This window comes from Podarcis vaucheri (genome assembly GCF_965113315.1).
Source record: "Podarcis vaucheri genome assembly, chromosome: 8".
Taxonomy (NCBI): domain Eukaryota; kingdom Metazoa; phylum Chordata; class Lepidosauria; order Squamata; family Lacertidae; genus Podarcis; species Podarcis vaucheri.
In genome coordinates, this window is record NC_138766.1 from 49,151,596 (window position 1) to 49,177,094 (window position 25,499).

Sequence of the window (25,499 nt, forward strand, 5' to 3'; positions counted from 1 at the left end):
GAAACCTGGTTTCAAATTTCCACTAAGCCATGAAACTCACAAAACAATTCCAAGTCCCTCGCTCACTCTAATCTACATCACAGGGTGGTTGCGATGATAAAATGGGCAAGGAAAAGGACCACCCGAAGCTTGAGAATATTACTAAAACACAAATCATGAAAAGAGTTGAAAGAAGGCTGATTTACAGTCAGCTGAAATAACACTTAGAAGGCATTAATGCAAAAGGGCCGGTATTAATTAAGCTGTAATTATTTTATTGTTAATTATTAATTACAATATTAATTATTAATTACAGCATTAATTTATAAAGTACCTAACAGGCACTGTATAAGAAATAAAAAACCTAACAAGCTTTACCTGCAGGCTACAAACCAGAATTGATTCCCCCAACTTAGCTTCTTCCAGATGTTTTGGACAAGAACTTGCATCATCCCTGACCATTGCTCATGCTGGCTGCAGCTGATAAAAGCTTGCCACACTTTTGTGACATTTGATTTTATATAAGACACACACCCATTTACTTCCGAAATGCATGCATACATCAGTCAGTCCTTAATTCTTTTATTCAAAAGCCGGTTTGGGGGGATATGATCAATAATCTATTGCTACACATTTACTATAAAGACTATGATTAAGCTTTTTATTCGAAGCTATGTTTCACCTGGGACGCGGGTGGCGCTGTGGGTAAAAGCCTCAGCGCCTAGGGCTTGCCGATCGAAAGGTCGGCGGTTCGAATCCCCGCGGCGGGGTGCGCTCCCGCTGCTCGGTCCCAGCGCCTGCCAACCTAGCAGTTCGAAAGCACCCCCGGGGGCAAGTAGATAAATAGGTACCGCTTACCAGCGGGAAGGTAAACGGCGTTCCGTGTGCGGCTCTGGCTCGCCAGAGCAGCGTTGTCACGCTGGCCACGTGACCCGGAAGTGTCTCCGGACAACGCTGGCCCCCGGCCAATAGATGTGAGATGGGCGCACAAACCCCAGAGTCTGTCAAGACTGGCCCGTTCGGGCAGGGGTACCTTTACCTTTACCTTTATGTTTCACCTACCATTCCAATGCACTTTCTTAAGATGCTCCAAATACTGAAATCATTTCTGGAAAACATTGGAGAAGGCAAGCTTGTCCTAGATGGGGGGTGGGGGTGGGGTGGGGGCAAGAGACCAAGTTCATTAGACCTGAATAATATACTTCTAGTTTAAGTATTTGCAGAATGAAGAGTGTATGCAATACTGACAGAACAGAAACCTGTCTAACAACAGCCAACTGGTCTCCCAACCCTCAATTTTTCTATTCAAATAGGGCTCATGATACATCGCTGATCACAAACCAGTTATGTACCTCAATATAAACCACCCAAATGTGCTGCACAGTAGCAATAAAGATAATGCAACTTTGGTTGGGTAACCAATTCAGACAAACTGTTTTGTCACACAGGTAGTTGAGAAGATCTGTCCTCAATATAAAAGTATGAATAATTATACTAAATTTGAGTATATGTAAGGCATTGTCATACATTTAATTAAGAACTAAATTAGAACTAATTAAGAATTAAGTACTTAAGGTTAAACAGCCCAGTATTCTGTATGAGTAACCACAGCTCAATTTGCAAAAGCATTTTTTTAAAAAACAGGACTTTAAGAAAAGATGTGCACCTGTGTAAACATATTTCTGAAGCACGAGAGGTGGGTGGGAGGCATCCCACTTAATTCTGGACACTTGGTAAAGGCATTAAGTGTGTTAAGGAGCCTACCTTTGGGTGGGGGAAGCCTGTTCCATTTCTTTACTATGCAACTGCTTCCCCTAGTCTCATACAATTCAGTTGAGTGATGAAGTTGACTAGATTAGACTAGAAGCTGTCTGTGATCCAGACAAATTCACACCTAAGGAAGACTGTTCTGAACGGTGGGATATTATCTGGATGGCTCTCTCTTACTTTGTCCCTGCCCCAAATATACATTAAGCTGTCTTTTTTTTTAAAAAAAGCTCAAAAACCAGTTCTAACAATGCCAAGAAAGAATGACTTTTCATGGTTGTCATCCAACGTGTTCCCGCAACAATCACGCTAGAATGTAGATGGGTATTGCAGCAGGTGCTAGTCATGCCTCTGTAAGAATACCGTGAGAATTATTGCTTGAAGCAAAAAAGCCTACAAAACCAGTTTGACAAGAGCCCATAATGGAACAGGAAAAATGAACATGCATTATCACTGGAAGTAACTGCTCTACAATGCCACTGTCCAACTCCCTGAAAGATTATCCTTGTACAAAGCCTGTACTACAGCACCTTTCGGCACCAGATGTGTCTTCATTTTGCCAACAACAGAAAATACAAATGTTTTTACACTTGTATTTTTTATTTTTTTTTTAAATCCCACTACCCACCACAACCACCAGCTTAATTGCAAGTGGTTAGCTTTTAATCTTACATCTTAATCAAACTCACTAGAAGGGCTATTCACCTATCTCACAGGGGTGTGAGATTAAAGTAAGCAAAAATACCTGGTAACCTGCCAAAAGCCCTTATGGCAGGAAAACCTAACTGGTATTTATCCAGTTCTAATGGTGCAAAATACATTATTAATTTCTACATCAGGCCAACATAAAGTCAGTGAATTCCCCCCCCCCAAAAAAAAGCACAGTTAGCATGCAAGTCAGCATGAAAAATTGAATTTTTTTTAAGGGAACAATTTTAAGCTAGGTGGCCTTTAATATACTTGTGCACCAAAGAGATGCTGTCTTTCCAAGCATACCGTAATTTGCTCTTTTTTCAGTCACCAGGCCTGCGGAATCCCAGTCTAAATACGTTCCTTCTTCCAGTATTAAATAAGTGTGCTCTTTGTTTTTTAAAGTAACACAAAACACAACCCTACATGTGCACTTGCTTCGTGTTATGATTTTCCTCAAAAGAACACCAAAATGAATAATCTGTATATCACTAAAAACACTTGACATTTTGTAACAGAGTGTTTTACCCTTATAGTAAGAAACACAATTGGAGAAAATTGTTCTTCACTTTCCTGAGAACAGTCATCCTGGGAGTACTGTGTTCAATCCTCATGCTATATGGAGACTGTTCAAACTAAAACTCTGCCTGCCACGAACAAAATCCTGTCCAAGTCTCTGAAAATAGTCCCAATTTCACAGTGTTGCTTCAATCTCATTGAGCCCAATAGGAAGTCAGATGGCAGACTCCTGTCATTGTAAAGTTGTTTTCTTGGATTTACTACCCATTTTGAGTGTACTTCTCTACTCAACAAACTGTTTCCAAGGATCCAATAAACAGATCCAGCCTGGTGTACTGGACCCCCAGAGTCTTCCTTCTTTTATTTCCCCTCCTTAGAGGAGACATGTTTTTGTGGCATCCTGGGCCACACATGGTAGGGAGAAGCCAAAAGCTGGGAAATCCGCAAGGTTGCTTTGAACCTCCCCTTCAGATATTTTTCTGACTCCTATGGCACTTAGTCAGTAGCAAGTGAGCTTCCCTGCTCCGCTAAGCAGGTCAGTCACTCAGCTCAAAGCCTTAAGAATTTACTCTTGTGAGAATTCACTCCAACACGTAGTGATAGCCACTGACTTTGGTCATTAAACATGGGGAATACATGGCTATTAGCCACCAGTTGCTAGGAATCACAGGTGACGTGCACACACTGCTGCACTTGGGCCCTGCTTGTGGACTTCCCATAGGCATTTGGTTGGAGACTGTGAGAACAGGATGCTGGACTAGATGGGTATCTGTGTCCTGATCCAGTGGGTTTTATTTTGTTTATGTCTTTAGCTTCCTTACACAATGCATTCTTTCCCCCTCTCCTCTCTAATTACGGTATTGCGAGCTTAACCCTATTGCTGAAAATGCTGCCCAGTCAAGAAAGAGGTCAGCAATGTCTTACACTGACAGTATTCTCCTGTATCATGAATGAGCAACAGTCTGTCCCTGTCTCTATGTTCTCAAACTACACAGCTCAGTTCCTGCCTGTGTATACCACTAAGGATATGCATGTTCAAATATTAGTGTTTCATTATTTTGTAGCACAAGAGAAGGCAAGCCCACAGAAAGAGAAAGCAAATGCAGTGGAAAGTTGTCAGAGAAGTTGGTTTTCTGTAACTTTCCATTAAGATTAATGCTAGATTCAGTGGCATAGCGTGGGGGGTGCAGGGGGGGCCGGCCGCACCAGGCGCAACATCTGGGGGTTAGGGTTAGGGGGCGCAAATCCACAGGTTAGGGGGCGCGAATTACTTGCCTTGCCCTGGGTGCTGACAACCCACGCTACGCCACTGGCTAGATTGCACAAAATTGAAGGGGAAAGGAAACAACTGCACCCCAATAGTGAAGGTTGCTATTAAGCAAAACTTTGTGGGCGAGGAACACAATTGCATAGAAATAGAATAAAATGCTCTCAGCCACCATTCAAAATTTAATAGTAACATTATTTGGGAATACCATTCAATGCTTCCCATGTTACATGCTGCATTTGCCACATCTACACTACGTATTTCAAAACCGGTTTACCCATCAGGGCTTTCCCCCAAAGAACTCTGTGAAGATACCCAAAGCAGTCCATGTCCCTTTATACAGCAATAGTTCAGGGCTCATTGGGTGGAAGCCATGACGGTTAAAACAAGTTGACATTTAGAGTATAGACATAAATATCACTTGTGAAACAGTAATGTGCTTAAGTTATATTTAGGGGACTTCTCTATCTGCCCACCCCACCCCCATTAATAATTTTTACACCCCCACCCCTACCCCAGCTAAGCTAAGAGTACTGTATCTGGGAAGGAAGTAGTGGTCCCTTCACAGGACAGGCCTGCATCCAGATAACATTTTGACTCCACTTGATGGGAGACAGGAAGGCCCCGTTATTAAGGCAAGTGCCCAGTCCAGGATATCTGAAAAAGAATTCACAAGTGAGACAGAAGTCTTCAATTTCAGAAAAAAACACTTGCATGACTCTAAAGCTCCTTAACAATATGCCTCCCTATACTTCTTTGCAACTATCATCAGCAACCAGCATTTATTACTTACTTCAGTGAAAAAGATCAGTTAAAAAAAAAAAAATGATTGTCAGAATTGATTTCATCCAAATTAGTGCAAAAAGGGCAGGGAAATGTTTTCTAGTTTTAGAACTGCTTTCTTCAGTTACTCATCAGGATAGAGGGCAAGGTTTATATTGTTTATTTTACAATAATCTTTATCCTGCTCTTCAGCCAAAAAATGCCCCAGACCAGTTTACAGAGCAATACAAAACAATAGAGTCACCACCCTCAGGGTTATAATTTAAAAAGACAAGACAATGGAGAAATGGTTCAGGAGGAATGAAGAAGTAAGACGATTTGGTTCAAGTTCTTAGTGTCAAGTTCTCTTAACAAACAGCTGGGGTAGAAAAATTCTAAGAGAGGCAGTCACTGGCCTCTCAGTTGCAGTGATGAAGCGAGAGGCCCTTTCCTGCTACCGCTTGATGTAATGGCTGCCACCAGGTTGCAATGGTAAGAAAGAGGAACATGGTTTCTCAGCTTAATAGATTTTTAATTCTATGAAATATTTTGCTTTATTTCACAGTACTACATTTTGCATTCCTTATGCTATATGCCCTAAACGGCATGGTATTCATTAACTCACCAAAGCAGCTAACTATGGGCCTCCCAATTTCAATAGAGTTTCAGTGAATAAAGAGGGAAGCGTTATACTAAGGAAGTGTGTGTTCTGTCTCAATAAGCGCATTCCTTGCACAGGTTATTTGCAGAAGACAAGCTGACACTAGTGTTTAACTTGAGTAATGCTCCTTTGTTTTTTTATTTTAAAAAACATTGTACCACTTTTACTGCTGCAATTCTGAAGGGGCACGTGTGTATGTTCTAGCAGTGAATTTTATAGCGAATGCTTAGTTTATTTTACAACAGTATAAAGACCTGCATTTTCATGGCAATGAAAATAAAGGCATAACCTTCAAAAACCAGCCAGGTGAATGTTCAAATAAGTCAAAAAAACAACAACAACAAAGGCATAGTAGATAAGTTGATGAAGCCCATGGAACTTGACCAAAATGGATCTGGAGCACATCCTGGCATAGTGATCTAAAAAAGACTGATCTACGAGTCCCCAGGTAATGGGATTGCCTCAGTCAGGAACCCAAGAGATGGCTTTAGCCAAGCCACACTCTCAGCCTCCACTTGCCATATGGGTACAATAGTTACCTACCTTACAGTACTGTTTTAGCGATGACAGCAGGGTATGCTATGTGAAAGCACTTTTCGCTAGCATCATCATCTCATTATTACGGAACTCATGTAGGACCTACAACAAAGTGTTGTTGTGTGGAATACTCCTGTTCAGGGTTCCAGCCAGACATGCCCAGGATTTCCCAGGATACGCCAATTTCACCACCATCCTGGTTTTCCATTTCCCTTCCTTCAACTGTCAGCCAGAGTTCTGTGGTCACTGATATTCCCAGTTTTCACTGGGCAGTTCTTGGCATTTGCCCCTCTTAGGGCTCCCCCCCCCAAACCATTCTGCAAACATTGGGGTTTCTTTTCCCTGCCTCCCATCTGCTCCCAGGCATGCTGAATCTTCCCTCTTGCACGCTGATGGTGCTATTTTGGCTAGATAAGGATCAGTACTCCGATAATTGAGTTCACTATTAATGTATAGAACGTACAGAAGAGAACATGCCCAAGAGTCAGGAACTTTAAATGAAAATTCCAGTCTGATCTACTAGTCTCATAAAAGCCATATTTACAGTTTACATCCAGTTTCACTATGCTATACCAATGGCTTGCATGCCTTAAATAACATGCTTAGTACAAGCTGCATATGGTTCGTATCAAATGGCAAATATTCTTTTCTGCTTCAGATCATGTACTCTTTCAACATTAGTTATGTATTGTCAACAATGAAAAATTCCAAGAGTTTGAGCATGCCAATTATCTCAAGCAACCGATAGCAAATGCCTAAGTTTAGCACCAGGGACACAGAAACACAAGCAACAAGACACATTCTTTGCACATGAAGCTGGCTTTAGCTCTCGGTACTTCTCATATTCAAGGCTAAATTTTACAGGACAGTATGTTTAAATTTGAATGATTCTGTGGTGCAGCTATATGGAGCTAGTTAAGCATCTACAAGGTACACCCCATTACATATCATGGAGATCTCTGCCTGTACTAAACTAAAATGGTCACTGCCTGTACTTGGGCTAATGAACGTTATTTACATGTCTGGCTCACTGATAAGCCCCCAAGTTAGCCTTTGTATATTTGGGGCTTTTAAAACATTGTTACAAGGTATCATTGTGGAAGTTTAAATATTTTTGCTATTTGAAATCAGCACCCTAGAGTCATTAGCAACTTTTCTTACCCCTTCTCAATGCTGACACCAACGCTGAACCAGGATTATGCCAGTGTCAATGTGATTATGACAGAGTAACACGGTCAGAATTGCCCCTTCGATTACACTTCAAAATGAACTTCCACTGAGGAAAACTGAGCAGCCAGTTTCTTGTTCCGTTTTAAAAATGAAATGGCACAGTAACAAACACACAGACAAAAAGACACTACTAGGCCTGTGCATGTGTTTAGTTATTCCCCCCCATCCTTGTTTCAGAACTGCACATAATGTAAGCCTACGCATGAGAACCCATAAGTGAATGTGAAAGATGAAATGACAACTCGTTCCCAAGACTAACTGGTTTGCTACGTTCTTAGCAGAGAAGTCACATGCCTCATGCAAAACATGTCCAATTCCAAACTTTAGTAGAATGTCTTTTTTGTATGTAATACAAACATCACTGCGGTTCTAGAATCATGACAGATATTTATTTACAATTTTTACCATAAAAGTATGTTCACCTTAGTGTTGTATCAAAGCTACATTTAAAATTAAACATGCATTTCCTCCCCTTTGTGTATATATATATATATATATTTAGTTATAAATGCAAACATAAAACACTCAGAGAAACCATGGTAAAACATTGCCCACATAAATGTATGTTACAACAGTAGTCACGGTATGACAAGAAAAGAAAACAGTACAAGAATCCCAAGACAACTGAACAGCTTCATCCCCTGAGGAAGTTTGCTCCAAGGCAAAATTTAGATTGGTTTTCCCACAGAGCTCTGAGAATCTGCATCAATATACAGTATTTGCAGACACCAATTCCCTAAATAGTGCCAGATGACAGGTCAGATATTGCAATATAGTTCAGAAAGGGATGTGAGCTGGAAAGTTAAAAACGAATACGCCCTAGCTGCATTTTTAAAACCCTACCAAAAAGTCCATAAAAAAAGCAAAAGACATAATTATTGCTGAATAAGGGTATGGGGGCAAAATTATAGAGAAGTTTTTTTTTAAAAAAGTGACCAAAAAGCCTAATGAGAGACATCTGTAGTGGAAAGAAGAGAAATGCCAGGGGACTGAGGAACAAATAAGAGCTTGGCGGCTCTTGTCACCTCTTGTTTACCATTTTGGCAATAGAGTTTTACAACAAGCATTGTGGAAAGCTGCCAAATTGCAGATTGTTTCCTATAGTTAGAGCTGCTTTGAGCTTATCTTTGCTGCCTAGCAAAAAATTATTTGATAAAGAACCCTAATCCTTCCTTTCTCCATGGAATGAACACTGTGCAAACTGCATTAACAGAACTATCTTATCTAACGTGAGAAGGGGCATGGGAGATGAAGTGGGGAGTGCTGGTTATCATTTATTAAACAGAGTCAATCTGGGGTGTGTGTGTGGAATTTTGACTGCTTATTCGTTTAAATTTCATTGTGCCTAAAAATTCTGAAATATTTCTACAGTCCTACAACAATTGTGAGTGAAGACATGACAGGTTTCATTCTGCACACAAGCCATGGTGCCATTTGCGGTGATCAGAATGCATTAAATTGAGCCAAGAGGCAAGCATGGAAATGTTGATACATATGAGAGTGAAACGTATTTAAACAGAACTCTCTCTCTTGAATTTGTCTTCAGCAAATAAAATAAGGTCACCATCTTTATGCCAAGCAACTAGTGATAGTGAAACAGTGGAAGTAAAAAATAAATGTGCACATATTAAATTCTCTCTGCATTGAAACCTGAGAAATAAGGTGCAGTATTTATTACATGTCACAGGGGATCTATTGTCCTCCTTTTACATGTAAAAAAGTTAAGAACAGATGAAGCAGAAGATGTGTGACATTTGTCTTCAATATGACCTCTTGCTTTTGATGTTTTTTGTTTGCAAAAACATATTGAAATATCTGGCCAATACTAGCATTGAATGAATGATAATGCAAAGGCGATCAAGTAACTGGAAACTTTTTTTAAAAGGCAGTAAGAGACCCACATTAAAAAAACATGAAGAAACAAGAGACCAGTATTGATGTCAGTGAGACAAATTTAAATGAGCCAGAAACATGCATTGTTAAGAATTCATGTATTTCATTTGCAACATGGTGTAGTCACATCAATGTACCTCACTTTTTAAAAAAATGTTAACAGCAAAAAAGATGATCTCATATTAATGAACTTCTGTTCCACCAGTGTTCAAGGGGAAAGGCAGAAGTATCCCCAAGTATCTTTTGTAGATACCACATTTGGGGTTTTTTTTCTAGCACAGCAGTAAAGGTTGCAGCCTCTCTAGACAAAAATCCTACCTGTGTTTTTTGATGCCATTTGACAGAGTCTCTCCAGTTTTACAGATCTTTTCTCCAGACATGTCAGACGTTATAGTGTCACTAGAATCCACGCTGTCTTCTAATGAGTAAGTTGTCACAGTTTCAAATCCACTCAATGATTTTTCAGATTCTGAATCTGTAAGACAGATGAACGCCAAATGAGACACACTTCAGGCTAGCCTTTCGCAGGCTAATGGACACCTCCTTTGCACAGCGTAATGAAACTTAAGTAGCCTATGGTGTACTGATGACAGCATTTGTCCAGTGAAAACTTAGTACAAGTAGAGACTGAGTCTCTGAAAGAACATGGGTGAGCAAATTGTTCAGCACCAAGGATTATACAAAGATGGGAATGTGAGCAGGGACAGACAAGTACAGGGTACCAGCAAAACATCTTACCAACTCCTAAACTTAGGCCCGCTACAGGTGCGATATTAGCCTATCCTTTAACCATTCTTATTGGAATCAGGGTTAAGATACGAGTTCCTACACAACTCTTTGTTTCATAGTTTTAATATGAGAATCCAGCCTTTTCCTCTAGGTGTGTCCTGTGCTACTAGTTAAATTTAACACCAGGTATTCACCTGAGTTAATTTTTTTTTTAATGTACATCAAGATTTTTTAAACTAATATGCCCCAACAATAAAGGATAAAAACATAGTGAAACACAGCTGGACACATTAAAGCAAATATACTCACCAGCAAGTCCAACCCAATGAGGAAAGGAAAACATTTTTTCTTACCAACTATGGTAAACATGGTAAATGAGCACAACGTGCATTTGCATTGGTTACACACATAACAATCCTTTGAAATACACTCAACAAGGACCAGCATTTCTCTGAATCATACCCATCTGGCAGATGCCCAGGATTTCTGTTATCAGCTGCATCTACACATTACTACAAGTTCCATGACCTTCCTTCATCCAAATGCGTAGCAAAGCCAACTAGGCAATGCTATTCAGGGCCAGTGGAACTCTATTTTTAAATGTGGAGTACAAAATCTCACCAACTCTGTGTGTGTGTGTATTTGTGTGTGTGTGTACACACACACACACACACACACATTCAGATTTGCATCTGCTATTTTAAACACACTCATTTGTATTTTTACCAGGCATAGGGAGAAGGAGGTGCTATCTGAAGAGTTTAGAACCCACCACCAACAATCCTAGGCTTCATAGAACATCTTTTCCCCAGAGGGTGTTTTTTTCTTCCAGTGTCTGGCAAAACCCAGTTTAGTCACTTACTTTCTATCCCAGCTATAAACACAGAAAAGGAACTGAGGACAGCACACAGACCTTTTGCATAAATGTTTACAGTTTGTGCTATAAACAAATCTGATCAAAGCAAACACTATATTTGCATAGATGGCAATGCAAAATTTCAAGAGCTGGAATATATTGGCTGTTTTTTTATGTATGGATATTAACAGTCCAAGACACTTGGAGACATGGAAGTCAGGATGGAAGCAGATTCTTCAGATCATGAAACTGGCTCATAACCTTCCCTTTGCAGTCAGTTATTCCTAGTGTTAGATACAAAATGTACAGGAGAGTTCTCTTACTACATTTTAATACTTATGTGGTGCAGATATTAGCTAGCTACGTGTCCACTAGGCAAGTCCTATTATACCAAACATGCAGACTTTTTTTTTTTAGGCAACTAGCTGCTGAGCAAGCTGTTCTGTAAGGCACAAGTGAAGCTTTACAGGTTAATTATGGTGCACAGGAAACCATTCAGGTAATACGAGAGACCTTAGGGTTGCATAATTCCTGATCTCCTCACAGACATCCCAAGTTGACAGGGAGCTTTACTTTTCAAAAGAGTTTGCTATCGTGGATATAAGATTGTAAACAGACTCTTCCTATCCACTTACAGAAGGACAGCATAACAAGGCAAACATATTAATTTAGGTAAGTCCGTAAAACAAGGGATTTGTATGGTTCCAGGTGACCTGCCAATTGTAAAGTCTTACATCAGTTAATTAAAACTGCAGCTTACAAGGCCCATAATACACAGTTTCAAGTGAAAAGAAATAGCCTACATTTCTCCCCTCTCTTAAGAGCCAAGCTTATTTTTTTTTAAAAAAAAAAAATGGCTTTATCTGCCCAAGATGATTGTTTTCTTGTGAATTTTCAATCCCTTTCATACAAGGGAACTGTCCTTATTCCCACCCAGTTATTTTCTTTGGTTCAAGCAACTGTAATATCCCTCAATAATAGCATTTCAGTAATCGACAACTTGGTGCAGTATTCAAATTTGATCATGTTATCAAACTTCACAAATGAGAAATTACATTCCCTTGAAACAGCAGCACTAAGATGGAGTCCAACCCCCCCCCCCCGAAAGGGAGGCACAAAGCATATCAGACCTGAGGAGCTTTAGATGTTCTGTTAGGATACAAGTGCACAAATCCTGGCTTAGACTTTTATATTAACATCTGTATGTATTCTAACAACCCAGCCAGATGGGCAGGGTATAAATAACAATAATAACCTATATCCCAGACAACCCTGTTCTTCCAACAGAATGCTTTCCTTAAGTTCTGATAGATTTTACCTTCTGGCACAGTCACTAAATTTGTCTATGTTATATTTTTACATATCAGAAGACACTTATGATATGCATGCACACATTAGGAGCAGCTGTGTTGTCTTTCAGGTTCCGTGAAAGGCCTTTGATAAATAATTTTCACAAGACAATTTAATGCTGAGAAACAATCATCAACAAGACAAATGGCTACTAGGCAGACCATAGCCTCCTGCTTAACGACATTTTCTCACTGCCTGTAGAGAAGTAACACATAGAAGGTTCTTAAGCAAGCTAGCCAAACCACGCATTCTCTCCAGCATTTCTTGACCTTGGTGAGGGGTTTTGCTGGTGGCAAAACCTCTCAAATCCTTTGGTAGCTTAATAAAGTTTACAAAAGGGCAACTGCATTCAGTTTCATTTATGCCTTCCACTCAATTGATCAGCATGCAGATTCCAACCCACACGGCACCCCTCATTCTCAGAGAACAGGCTTTTTCCTTCAGTCATTATCCAAAAATAGGAATCAAACAAAGAGGTCTGGTTCTTATTTTCTGCAGAGGACACATTATACATGGCCAAGACAACTACTTGTCCATTCTAAGATGACCCTGAAATCCTAGCCAGCTGAATGGTTTCAGTAGCAGAAACCTATTTGAACACATAGTTTATTACAGCGCATTTCTCCTCACAACAGTGCAATTCAATTTAATCTAATGCATTTTGGTCAGGCAAGCTAGAAATTGTGTGTATTATGTTTTAATCTGTTTTTAAACACTGAACATGGGTTTTTAAACTGTTACTTCTCCTGAGCCTGCACCAACCACATTTCTGTTACTGAATCATGATCTAAATTCCTTTTTCATGAGCTTGTCCTTGTCTGTAGATGGAAAGGCAAGAGACAGATGGCAAAAAGCAGCCAGGCTAGGAGTGACCATGGCTCTTATAAAAATTGAGCTCTATTGTATATAAACCAAGATTTACATACCTACTACTTATAGAGTAAACAATTCATTACTCCAAATCCAGTTACAGCTGTTCGCACCCAAATCTTGCTACTTTTGCCCCTTTCAACACATTCTTCCTAGCCAGAGTCAAAATTTATACTGCAAACTACTTGTGACAGGATAGTCCTTTTCTTCTGTTCATTACTCTGAGAAGTCAAGGTATGTATATATCCATATGTTTATATATAAACACACAAATACACGCACACCCTTGACCCTGGTCTTTTAAAGAAAAAAAAACCCTAACATTTTAGTTTTCTATGTCACACACTTACCTGAAACAGCATCATAGAACTGTTCCTCACTAAAGATGCTCAGAGGTGGTGACCCTTTGACCAGTGACTGCTCTAATTCATGGTGTTCAGTAGCTAGTGTTTCTAGAGCTTCAGATAAGATCTTGTTTTTCTCTTGCTCATGCTCCAGTTTCAGATTCCTCACCTATAAGTAGAAACATGTATGAATAAAATCTCATCTCTCCCAAGAACGTGAAACTCAAGGCTATTTCAAGAATAGGCTCCAGTTTGCTAACTAAACCATGTCAACAAGCTCAGAGAAGTGGATTAAGATGACCAGGGAACTTCTGCACTTGCAATGAAGTTTTGTCTCACCATTTTAATGTGTCACAGAATAGGAAAGCTTACAAAAAGAATTTGTCTAAGCAAAAATTGGCAACTAAAACTGAAGGCGCTATGAAAAGCAAAGTAAGTTTCCTACTAATCAGTTAATGCAACTTTTGTATAATTCATGGAACTGCTAGTATTAGCTTGGGGGTAACAGGCTCTTCTAAGTCTATGATTCTATGAAGTTCAGTTAGTCCTGAATGCAGCTCCTTAGCTATTGGCAACTCTAGGTATATTATGTCATTATTACTGAGCTCCACTGACAGGCAGTTTCTTTCCCGGTTTTATTTAACATATTGGTACTGACTTTTAAACCCAAAAATGATTGGCCTAGGATCCCTCAGAAAGCCTTCTGGCATTATCAGTCTTCTAATACATTGTGGTCTATAGTGGTGGCTCTGTTTCAAATTCCTTTACAATGATTTATTTACAATGCTATATTTCTACACTGCCTTTCATCAGGATTCCAAGGAGGTTTGCATTATTCACATTAAACAAAAATAAATTTTACAACAGTGACAAAACCAATTACCATAAAAGCACTGTTTTTTCTGCAGCAGCACAGTATGTCAACAATAGCTGGTGTCACCCACCAACCTACCGTAATTTACCCCAAGGCCTAGGTGAAAAGATGGGTGTTAAAGACAACAGTGAAACTCCACTAACAAAGGCACTCTATGCACCTCCAAGAGGAGGGAGGGAGTTCTATAAACAGAGTGCCACTACAGAGAAGGCCCTGCAGATTCAAATTAGAACGTTCATAAATCAGGCCATTCTTTGCAGCAGTGTTTTCCTTGAGTGTTCTACAAGACAGGCTCACCGTATGAAGTCTATTGTGGAATTAAAGGAAAATTGACGGTAGGTACATTTATTTATTTATTTATTTATTTATTTATTTATTTATTTATTTATTTAATGTGTATACCACCCTTCATCTGAAGATCACAGGGCAGTTCACAACATAAAAACACAAAATACATAGTAAAACCGAAGCAAAATAAACCAATAACACCCTCTTCCACAGACACATTTAAAAGGTCACAGAATGTTAATCAGCAAAACGCCTGGTTAAAGAGAAAGGCTTTCATCTGGCGCCTAATATATGTAATGAAAGCACCAGGCAAGCATCATTGAGGAGACCATTCCACAAAAGAGGTGTCACCTCAGAAAAGGCCTGTTTCCATGTTGCCACCCTCCATATCCCTCTTTCTGTCCCTAATATATTGTAAGAACAGCTGTATGAGCAGAATGGCAGGATTGTGCCCATCATACAGGCCAAGTCTGATTTATTTGAAGGTCTATATTTCTGTATACGCTACTTCACATGTTTCATATCTACAGCAGCGAACTAGAGATGTATGTGCAATACTGATGAAACTTAGTATGAGAAGTTAAAGAAGCTACAGCTTTGAACATGAGGCTGAAACTGGGGAGGCAATGCGCAATTTAATATTGTCCTCCACCCAAATAAACTTCCATGACTGAAAGACTGCTCATAGTCATTACAGAGTCATTTAAGTGAATTAACCCTTAAAATTATAGTTTTCTATTTAACATTGTGTCTTTAAGGGCAGCTAAAAGTATTATTGTTTATGCTGAAGTAACTTGAACCACCAGTACCAATATGTCTCACGAAATTGGTACTGGTGCACATAAAATATGGGTTGTACCAAATGACAGCTCCCAGTACCACCTCCTATGGTTGTTCCAAAGAGGTTCCCTAATTCTCTGGAACATATTTTGGAGGGGTGTAGAAGGAAAGTGAAGTCATCACAGAGAGAAAGGGGGAAAGTACATCTCCCCCTCTGTCTGTGTTAATGGAAGCCTTCTCTGGAGCAAAGGGCCTTCTGTAAGGAGAGGAATACTACCCTGTAATTGTATGGTTTTTTGCCAACTTTAAACAGAGGACCTTGATCTATCACCACGTTGTTTCAAGTATCAACATAACCAATTAATTGATTAACTTGGCACTGAAAAAAAAGGGGCGCTTTAGATCCCCAAATATCACTTATTTTCCCACATGGTCATATGCTTGGGTCCACAACTTACTGTGCAGAGAAAGTATGTTTTTTTTCCTGTTTGTAGTGCACACTTTGGTCAAAAATGGTAAGGGAAAAGAACTGACCCAGGGAATGTGTGTATATATCTATAGATAGATAGATAGATAGATAGATATTCAGAACAAGATTTAATTAAGAATTACCATGTACCCCGGAAGAGTTACAAAATCTTGGTTCAAATTTCTATGTCAAATAGTAACAAACTGGAGCAAATTCCACTGCCTTACATTATAATTTGCATTCTGCACTTTATCTTATCGCCATCTGGACTGAAGGAGGCAGGAACAGCAACATTCTGGATCTCATGAATTTGGATGTAAGGATTGTGAGTATGCTCTTGGCAGCAGGTCTTTTTAAAGATCCAGTTAAAAGATCTCAAGTAACAGGATTAGAAAACACATTACGTAGCTTGAAAGACTGGAGAGCTGCTGCCAGCCAGAGCACACAATCACCTGGGCTCCAGGCTATTCACTGAATGATCCACTCAACAGCTGAAAACTACATATTCACTTGCAGAGCTAGGGACATTGAGAAGCATGGCCAGGGCTGTACTAACAGATGCTTTTTATTTGCAGGAAGCCTTTCAACAGTCTCATTCAGTGAACAGTGTGGGCATGACTGCGATAGGATCCATATGCACAAATGCACCATCTTGTCTAACAAGAACAAATCATACACAGTATGCAACTTGTGCATCACAACCATGAAAAGGGCTGCAAACACAATGCACAAAAAGGGTTTCAAAAACCCAGCAAATGGGTGGGAACTGAAATATTCCTCGCCCTGGGTGCCATTTGGAGTAGGGCCAGCCCTGTAACACATAAGCAAGGCTTATGCACTTCCACATCTTTCCAGGGAGTGTGCCAAGTGTCATGAAGAGACATCTGCACAACACACAATACTCATACTATTTGGAGCTGGAAATAAATCCCCTAAGGGCCACAATAAATTGGGAAAGATCAACATTCTAGGGATTAATCCATCACCTTGTTTTCCTTCGAAATTATTTTTTTTAATGGTCTGCAGCAGTTCAGATGAGGTAAGCTAGATATTTGCAGTTGCACTTGAGATTTCCCTTTATAAGTGCTTGAAGTCTCTTATGGGACCTTCAAGTAGGCAATAAATAACAGCCATTCGTTCTAGAAGAATGAGGGATGGGCTAACATAATCGTAGGCGGCATTGTTGTAATGTTTAAAGTTTGGAGTAAGTTCATCTTTGCATAGAACTTTGCTACCCTGTGTTTTCCAGTGTTGCATAAGAAAAAGAAATAAAATATGAGAAAGAGGGGAGAAAACGGAAAGCGAGAATGAGTTGTCTCTGCCCACAAGGACCTTACAATTAAAAATTGTAGTTGGAATGCTGGCAAGGGATGAATGGGAACAAATATAGCTACACCTTCTTAAGCTTGGTTACAGTGGAGGGGAAGGGGTTAATGGGTTTAGTTAAGCTGCCACTCAGATCTAGTAGTACCCAGTGAATGGAATAGTTCCCACAGGATCCACTGCACATCAGCACTACTTTTCACCCCCATTCGCCCATGCTGTGTATGTCATAATTTCCTACACCGAAGCGATACCCATGTAGGAAACTCAGCATGAGTAAAAGTGGGTGTAAGACAGCAGTCCCCTACAACATAAGAAGAGACATAAAGGTCCATTTAATCAAGTGAGCATTTTCCCACAGCCTGATTTTGCAACCTGCCACTAGCCTAAAGGTGACATCCCTCACCTGCTGTTTACCCAACACCGAGAGATACAAAAAGGTAGACTGTCTCAGAACCTGGAGGTTCTATTTAACTATCATGAACACAACCACCACTAGACCAACCTTCAAAAAAATGCTTCAGTAGGTAGCTCCCCTATTCCCCTCACAGAGTTATAATGTGCAAAGTAGGTTATCCATCCTCAGAGAACTCAGAACTGTAGCTCTCTGTAGCTCTAAGGGGTGTCCTAACAGCTCTTTGAACCCTTAACAAACTACACCTCCCAGAATTCTTTGGGGAAAGCCATGACTGCTTAAAGTGGTACAATTCTACAGTACTTTAAATGTACATTGCAGATGGCGCTATAGTTTCCAGAAAACTGTGGATTAAGTAGAAGCACTGCAGCAAATAATAAAGCCAGCCAAGCATCACTCTTTTAAGAAGTAAGGTGCTTCCCACAAAAGAATAAACAGAATTAAGTTATGAAAAATTTAACTTCAATTTTAAATACATTTATTTGTAAGAACCCTGAAAACCAATAGGGTTGAACTTCCAAGGGCATAGCAGTTTGTTAGGTTACTACTGAATTTCACTCACGTCTCAGACTTCAAGTAAATTAGTTAGTTTTAGTTTCAGTGTCCTCATTTCATACCTTCAAATTAAGATTAAGATCTGTATGTACTGCATTTTAAAGCCAAAGCATATCCTTTGTTCTACAGAACACACACCTGACAGGAAGCTTACCTGTATCTATGTGCTACTATAGTGATATGGCTGAAAACGCCTCAATGTCAATATTGAACATCTCTTTGGAGTTTGCAAAGACTGAAATACAACAATACCAACTTCTATGAAACTATAAAAGCAATGCTGTCAGTGAAGTAATACCACAAACTATAATTTTACTTGCATCCTCTACTTAAGCTTCAATTTATTTATTTTCAAGGAGCCCCCACTACTAAAAAAATGTCCAGAACTCAGTTCTGAGAACTGAATTACGTTTTAACACATAGGCATTTTTAAAGGCTCATTGACACAGCGAAGAGGAATGCATTCCAATGTCAGAAGGAAGCCATTAAACTTTCAGCATCAGAAAACAAAGCACCAGAAACTACAAACTTTTCAGCTTTATAGCACAAGCTACCAGGGTCAGGGGATGGTGGAATAGATTTTGAGCCTAGTAGAGCGGCAAAGCCTGGCAGCATGTCCTTCCCATAGTGTCAGAATCCCAGATCAGTCCCTCCTGTCCTTGCACCTTCCATCTCTTCCTCAAGAATATTTCCCCACAGATACGTAATGCCAAAGAAAAACACACACACAAGACCTGCATGCCCCGAGAAACCTACCGTTCCAGCTCGTTTGTTGTGCTCCACACCTTGACACACACACACGGTGAATCCTAGGAGCTGCTGGCAAAGGTCGTCTTGCGTTGCAAGCTGCCCAGCCGGAGTCCTCTGCTCTCGCCTCTTTCACCAGGGCATTGTTGACCTCGCGCGCAGCCCTGCAAGGTCTCGGCTGCTGCTGCTGCTGCCGCCTCAGTCACCTTCTCGTTTTTCTAGTCCGCTCTCCAAATCGGCGCCGCTATTGCAACTGCACCAACGCCTCTGCAGGGCTTATCGCGAGAGCCAAGCGGGTTCCCCCCACCCCCGGGGGCAGTTTGCAGGCTCGCAGCTCCCGAGCAGGGAAGGCTTTCAAGAGACGTCCCGGCCCAACAACAACAACCACAACGAAGGAGAGCGGGAGATACAAGCAAGCAGGCGCAGCACCAGCTTAATTAGGACGCCGGTGCTTTCCCTGCACCGGCTGCTGCAAGCAGCAGCAAAAAAAAGAAAGCCCTTGACTCAGAAGCGCTGCTCGTCGGCTTCTGGAGGGCCAAATTGGGGCGCCCCCACGCGGTCCCCGCGCCTCCTGGAGTTGGCCAAGACAGACGCGGAGTCGGAGAGGGATGGTGGAGGTGAAACGGAAGCCGCTCTTCCGCCCGCCCCGCGCGCACTTCAGGACGATGCAAGGGAAAGGGGAGCCAAGCCTTCGCCGGAGCTGCAAACCCGTTAACCTAAGTACTGACTCCAGTTCCTGCTGGGTCCTAAAGAGTGGGAAGGGGAGCATGTGTGCAGCAAGCCACACGGAGGCATCCTGCCTGCTGCGAAAATATTTCTCTCTTCCACGAAGACACGCGTTACAGTTGAAGCCTAAGTGCAACTTTTGTCAAGAAGAGGGCTTGCCAAGGAATAATACTACTGCGGTTCTAATCCCGTTTACCTGAGATTAAGCCCCACTGAATTCAGGAGGATTTAAAAGTGCAATCCTAACCATGTCTATTCGAAATTTTAAGTCCCTTTGAACGCAGGGGGAAATACTTCTTCCTGCACGCGTAAATATGCACAGGTTTGAGTCTTCTGAAGTTCAGGACAGACAAGAAAGTGTGTCTTGCCCCACCTTTAACCACAACACGCAATTCAAAAGGCAGCAGGGTGGAGATGGATGTTTAGTTACTTTATTTGTTATACCAACTTGAAGCCAGCCCTTTTTGTAGAACTCCTATTCCTCACAGTTCCGGGACAGGCAAAAATCAAACAGTGAAACCTCTCATTCTTTTACCTTAAGGCCAGAAAATGCTGGACCACTTTAAATCATGCCTGCCAATTAAACTGGTAAACATAGCTGCGCCCCCCACTCCCCCCAAAAAAAGCAGTTATATGCTGAGGTTTTTAAAAAGAAAAAAATGAAAAGAAATAAGGTCTTCAGAAAGCAGTGTGGAAAGCCACAATTCCAATATTTTTTGTGTGTGGTATGGCTACTGCTGCAGCAAAAAGAAAGAAAGACAAACAAAACATACACACTTTGAGAATTCCATACAGGTGAGACAACATTTTAATCCCACATGGATTATTGGACCACACACAAAAAACTCCTGCTACCCCCTCACCCCACCCCCCAAAATACATTGTACTGGCATAGATACTTCCCATACAGTCTAGCAGGTAAAGGTAAAGGACCCCTGGATGGTTATGTTGGGAATTAAACAGTGCCTAAATGATGAAGAGTAACCCTAGAATCACCACCCAACAAGACATTATGTGACGGCTACACCACTGAAGAACAACTAAATGAGCCTAGGCTTGGCCTGCAAACAGTGCTATGAAGCCTAGCAGCCCTCCCCTCTAAGCACAATCTTAAACGTATTTACTTGGAAATAAGTCCCATTTTGTTCAACGGCTCCTATTAAACGAGTTTCAGACTGCAGCCTGAGTAACCTAGCTGGATGTTAAATATCCCTGTAATCTGAACCACATTCTCAGGGAGGGGGGGGAATGTAAATGAGTATCTCACATTTCATTCAGAATTTTAATTTTCCATTCATTTTGCGAAACAGAATATAAAATGGTGCTATTTAAAGAAACAACCATCACCAACACATTAATAGATTCATTTCACAAGTGGAGTCACATGGAGCACTCAGCAACAAACTTCATAAGCTTTCCCCCCCCAAAATGTCCCCTGAAGCTATTTTAATAAAAAGAAAGAATCAGGGACGGGTGCCCATCTGATCTCAGTACATTTGTTAATGGGCATGGATGGCAGAAACTGGGTTAGGTACAAAGGGACCCTACACATTTTATAACCCAGTACTATACAGCTTTTATTCTGACCCTGACCACAACAGCTATATTTAGTGTTGCACTTTAATATATGCAATGCTAAGGTCTGAACTATGGCATTAATCAGGTTGCTTGCTTTTGAGTGTGATTTTTACTGCAGAAATGCCAACATGAGGGGGCCTTCTCTGGAGTGGGGTCAATGGGCTTAACCCTTTGGCCCCCTTCTGGGGTCCTGCAGTTTTGCATAGCAGTGGTAGGGAGAAGTTTCCATTGGAGCCAGATTGCCTCTCCCCATGCTGCAGTCCTGATCCAGATAACTATCCCAAGCTCACTCTGGGGATCTACAATACAGTGGTACCTCGGGTTAAGAACTTAATTCGTTCTGGAGGTCCGTTCTTAACCTGAAACTGTTCTTAACCTGAGGTACCACTTTAGCTAATGGGGCCTCCTGCTGCCGCTGCACTGCTGCCACGTGATTTCTGTTCTCATGCTGAAGCAAAGTTCTTAACCCAAGGTACTATTTCTGGGTTAGTGGCGTCTGTAACCCGAGGTACCACTGTAAATATTTTCAAGCAGGAAAACAATTCATTTAAGCTTAACAAACAGCAAATGCAGCCTCCACTCTCTATAGATTTATGCCATCATTTTGCAAGGTTTACTACTCATATCCCATACAGAATAATACTCCTTTTTCAACAACAACAACCACCCTGCATTCCCCCATTCTTAAAAAAATTGACTCCACCTTAATTGCTAGAGAAAGGGAAGTTTTTGTTACACATTCTTTTCCTGGAGGACATTTCAGAACTTCGGAGGTCCAAATCCAGAATAAGAAACTTTCCTCCCATACCCCAGTCAATGGGGAAAAGAGGCACACAAACACATATATATTTAGTATGGGTAAAATCATCTTGCAACTTGCAGGAAAAAACAGTGGTTAATAACAGGAAGCTGCATTATACTAAATCAGACCATTGGTCAGCCTAGCTCAGCACTGAGAAGGTAGCAGCTCTCCCAGGTTTCAAAGGGGGAAAGCTCCCAGCCCTATCTGGAGATACTGGAATTTGAACCTGGCACCTTTTCAATACAAAGCAGATGCTCTTCCACTAAGCTATGGCCCTTCCCCTTAATTTTTTTAAAATACTGCTCAGTATTAATTTAATATATGCTGTGACTATTCAGTGGGAACCTCTGAAGAAAAGTCTCGTTGAGGAAAGTTTTTGTTTGGGATGCTTGGCTTTGGAGTGCTGCTTAAGTCTGTTTCTAAACCAGTACTTCATTGCATTTCAGTTTTATCCCTCACCTTCCTAGCAAAAATCCCATACACAGCTATCTTAATGTTCACTTTAAGTAATATACATTACTTAAGAACACAGTCCAAATGAATAATTACTTAGATGCATTAAGTAATCGCAGGTGCATTTTTAGCCGTTATTTGTGATGTTTAAACTTGCCAAATCCTTCCCTCTTCCAACACTTTTTCCTATCTCAAGTGTAACAGGAGAAGACATATGCTCAGATTTTCACTATTCAAGACTATTTTTGCAGAGCCTACAATGGCTTCACTGTATGGGCTGCATTGTCATGTAACTGGTGCTGCGAGTCACGGTCGGCTCAAGCTTCCTCATTTGCAATACAACTTGCTAAAGGAAAAACAAAGCTGAACTCACATCTACCACCATAAAAATGTTTTAAATTCAGCCATAACTTTATACAGATTAACGGTGAGCTTTTGCAAGTTTACAATACCGTATAATACAGCTCAACATTCTATAATGCACCCAATTATCCTTGAAAACAATTTACCTTGAAAACAAATGGCTACACTGTAGCTTTATTTGTCTTCCCATGAGCTTAATTAATTTATTATAAGCAGTGGATTTATGTAAGCACATTAGTAATTTAAGTCCTTGTCATGTGATTCAACCTAAGGGGTTAAATCTCACTTCTCTTCTGTTGCAGCACACCACCACTCAACCTGTTTTATCCCCAACAAGCATTTCAGGTTCCAAAATATCCTCAAACATTTTGCAACATATCCACTGCTGAAGTCATAGGATAGTGAATATTTTTCTTTCATTCATGCTGGAGTTTCAAATCCAGAATAAGAAACTCGGACCTCTCATGTTATTCAGTTTTACTGTAGTGCAGGGGTCGGCAACGTGTGGCCTATGGGCCGGATGCGGCCCATAAAGACCATTTTACTGACCCACAACCCACCCTTGAACCAAGCCGCCGACTCGGTGAGTCCTCTGCGCGCTGTGCTAAACCAGCACAGCGCGGTGTGGGGACTCGCCAAGGGGTGCCAGAAATTGCATCTGCGCAGGTATCAGAAATAACATCTGCGCATGTCCAGACACCAAAATTGCTTCTGCACAGGCACAATTTTTGGTGCCGAAGCAATTTCCAGCACTGCGGACATGTGCAGACGCGATTTCCGGCATTGCACTGTGCCAGTCCGGCCCACAAACAATCTCCGTGGGAGTGATCCAGCCCATGGCCAGTAAACCTTGCCGACCCCTGCTGTAAAGGTAAAGGTAAAGGTACCCCTGCCCAAACGGGCCAGTCTTGCCAGACTCTGGGGTTTGTGCGCCCATCTCACATTTATTGGCCGGGGGCCAGCGCTGTCCGGAGACACTTCCGGGTCACGTGGCCAGCGTGACAACGCTGCTCTGGCGAGCCAGAGCCGCACACGGAACGCCGTTTACCTTCCCGCTGGTAAGCGGTCCCTATTTATCTACTTGCCCCCGGGGGTGCTTTCGAACTGCTAGGTTGGCAGGCGCTGGGACCGAGCAGCGGGAGCGCACCCCGCCGCGGGGATTCGAACCGCCGACCTTTCGATCGGCAAGCCCTAGGCGCTGAGGCTTTAGCCCACAGCGCCACCCGCGTCCACCCTGCTGTAGTACATCACAAAAAAACTCAGTGACAAGCCAGCATAAGGATGGTAAAGAGTACTGTACTAAAAGAACCCATCCTGCTGGTTTCGGACATAAGCAACAACAGGCACATGGAAAGTCAAAGGAGGATTCCTCTAGCAACACATTAAGGACCAGCACAACATGGAACATATTTGCTGGTCCCAGGTACTTCATCCTCATCTGTATTTGGGCTGGAAAGACTTAAGGAAAAGTGGGGGTACGTGGAGCTAAGTTGAAAGTATGCACAATTTGTGACATTGCACAGCATCTTTACCAATAATGAGTCATGTCTGCATTAGTTTTTAAACTGCTGGCTTTGTGGAACTTGAACCATCTTAGGAAGAACCTTAATTCTGGTCTAAAACAGACAGGATTTTTGACAACTGAATTCTAGCTGAAGTGAGAACAAAGCTATCCTGCAGATTATAAACACAGTCTAACCCAATGTCAATTCTGTCCCCATTTCCTCTGGTAATACCACTACAGGACCTAACATTAGCCACATCAAGGATCCATTCACCTGTTCATCTTCCAATTTAGTATATGTTGCCACCTACTTGCCAGCAATGCCTTCTGCATTCTACACAAGACAAGCAGGTCTATATGAATACAGATCTAACAGAAATAATGACATTTTAAAAAAATAAATCAGTGGGAGAACACTTCAGTCTCCCAGAGTACTCTACTGCTGATCTGAAAGTTAATCGTCCCCCCCCACCTGAACAAAGCAACATTAAATAGAAAATTCCATCATGAAACTTCTGAATCAATCTTCAACATATTCTATCTGGGCTTAAATACAGACAAGGGTTTCCTATTCCCCAACATGTTAACAGAGCTAATGTAGGTTGATTGCGATCTCCAATTACAAAGTACACAATGTGGGGACTACATTCTGGCATGAACCCATTGGGTTCAATGGTGGATGGGATTGCCAAAGTCGGTATTCCCAGAACCTGCCCCCTTCCCACCCCTTTTTATTTCAAGCAAATAAACAAATTGCCAAGTTAAATGTGCACAAGTTAAATGGGCATAAGTTGTGGGCCTACAGTTCTGCCATTGTGAATACTGACTGTGCTGATCTTGCATACATTTAAGCTTTAATTCAGTTGTCTTTTGAGTTTTCTTTTTTGCATTTCATTGGCTTTTGACCCCAGTGCTTACAATTCTACCACCTCCCCTCCCCCACATATACATATACCTGCCAACCTTCATGCATTTGAGGAAGTTGACTCATCTATGAAAGCTTACATTATAACCTTAAGGAGCCACAATATTGTTGTTTTTGCTTCCCCCTGGAAGCAGACTGCACATTCCACCCAATATTTCTTCCACTTCTAATCTTTCTTTCTTTTTATCAACTTGACCAGTGTTCTAGACTTCTATTATCAATGTCTCTCTGCTAAAACTGCAT

The 25,499-nt window shown here is 41.2% G+C and overlaps 1 protein-coding gene across 4 annotated transcripts in view; it reads right to left on the reverse strand.

The window, feature by feature from the left end:
- OSBPL1A (oxysterol binding protein like 1A) overlaps positions 1-25,499 on the reverse strand; it is a 156,156-nt gene that overhangs the window by 16,929 nt on the left and 113,728 nt on the right. For all 4 annotated transcript variants that reach the window (XM_082234763.1, XM_082234766.1, XM_082234765.1 and 1 more), the window contains 3 exons: positions 13,461-13,623; positions 9,624-9,780; positions 1,042-1,117 (listed from right to left, as the gene is read on the reverse strand). In XM_082234763.1, the coding sequence (XP_082090889.1) occupies positions 1,042-1,117; positions 9,624-9,780; positions 13,461-13,623 (396 nt within the window). The remainder of the gene's footprint in view (positions 1-1,041; positions 1,118-9,623; positions 9,781-13,460; positions 13,624-25,499) is intronic.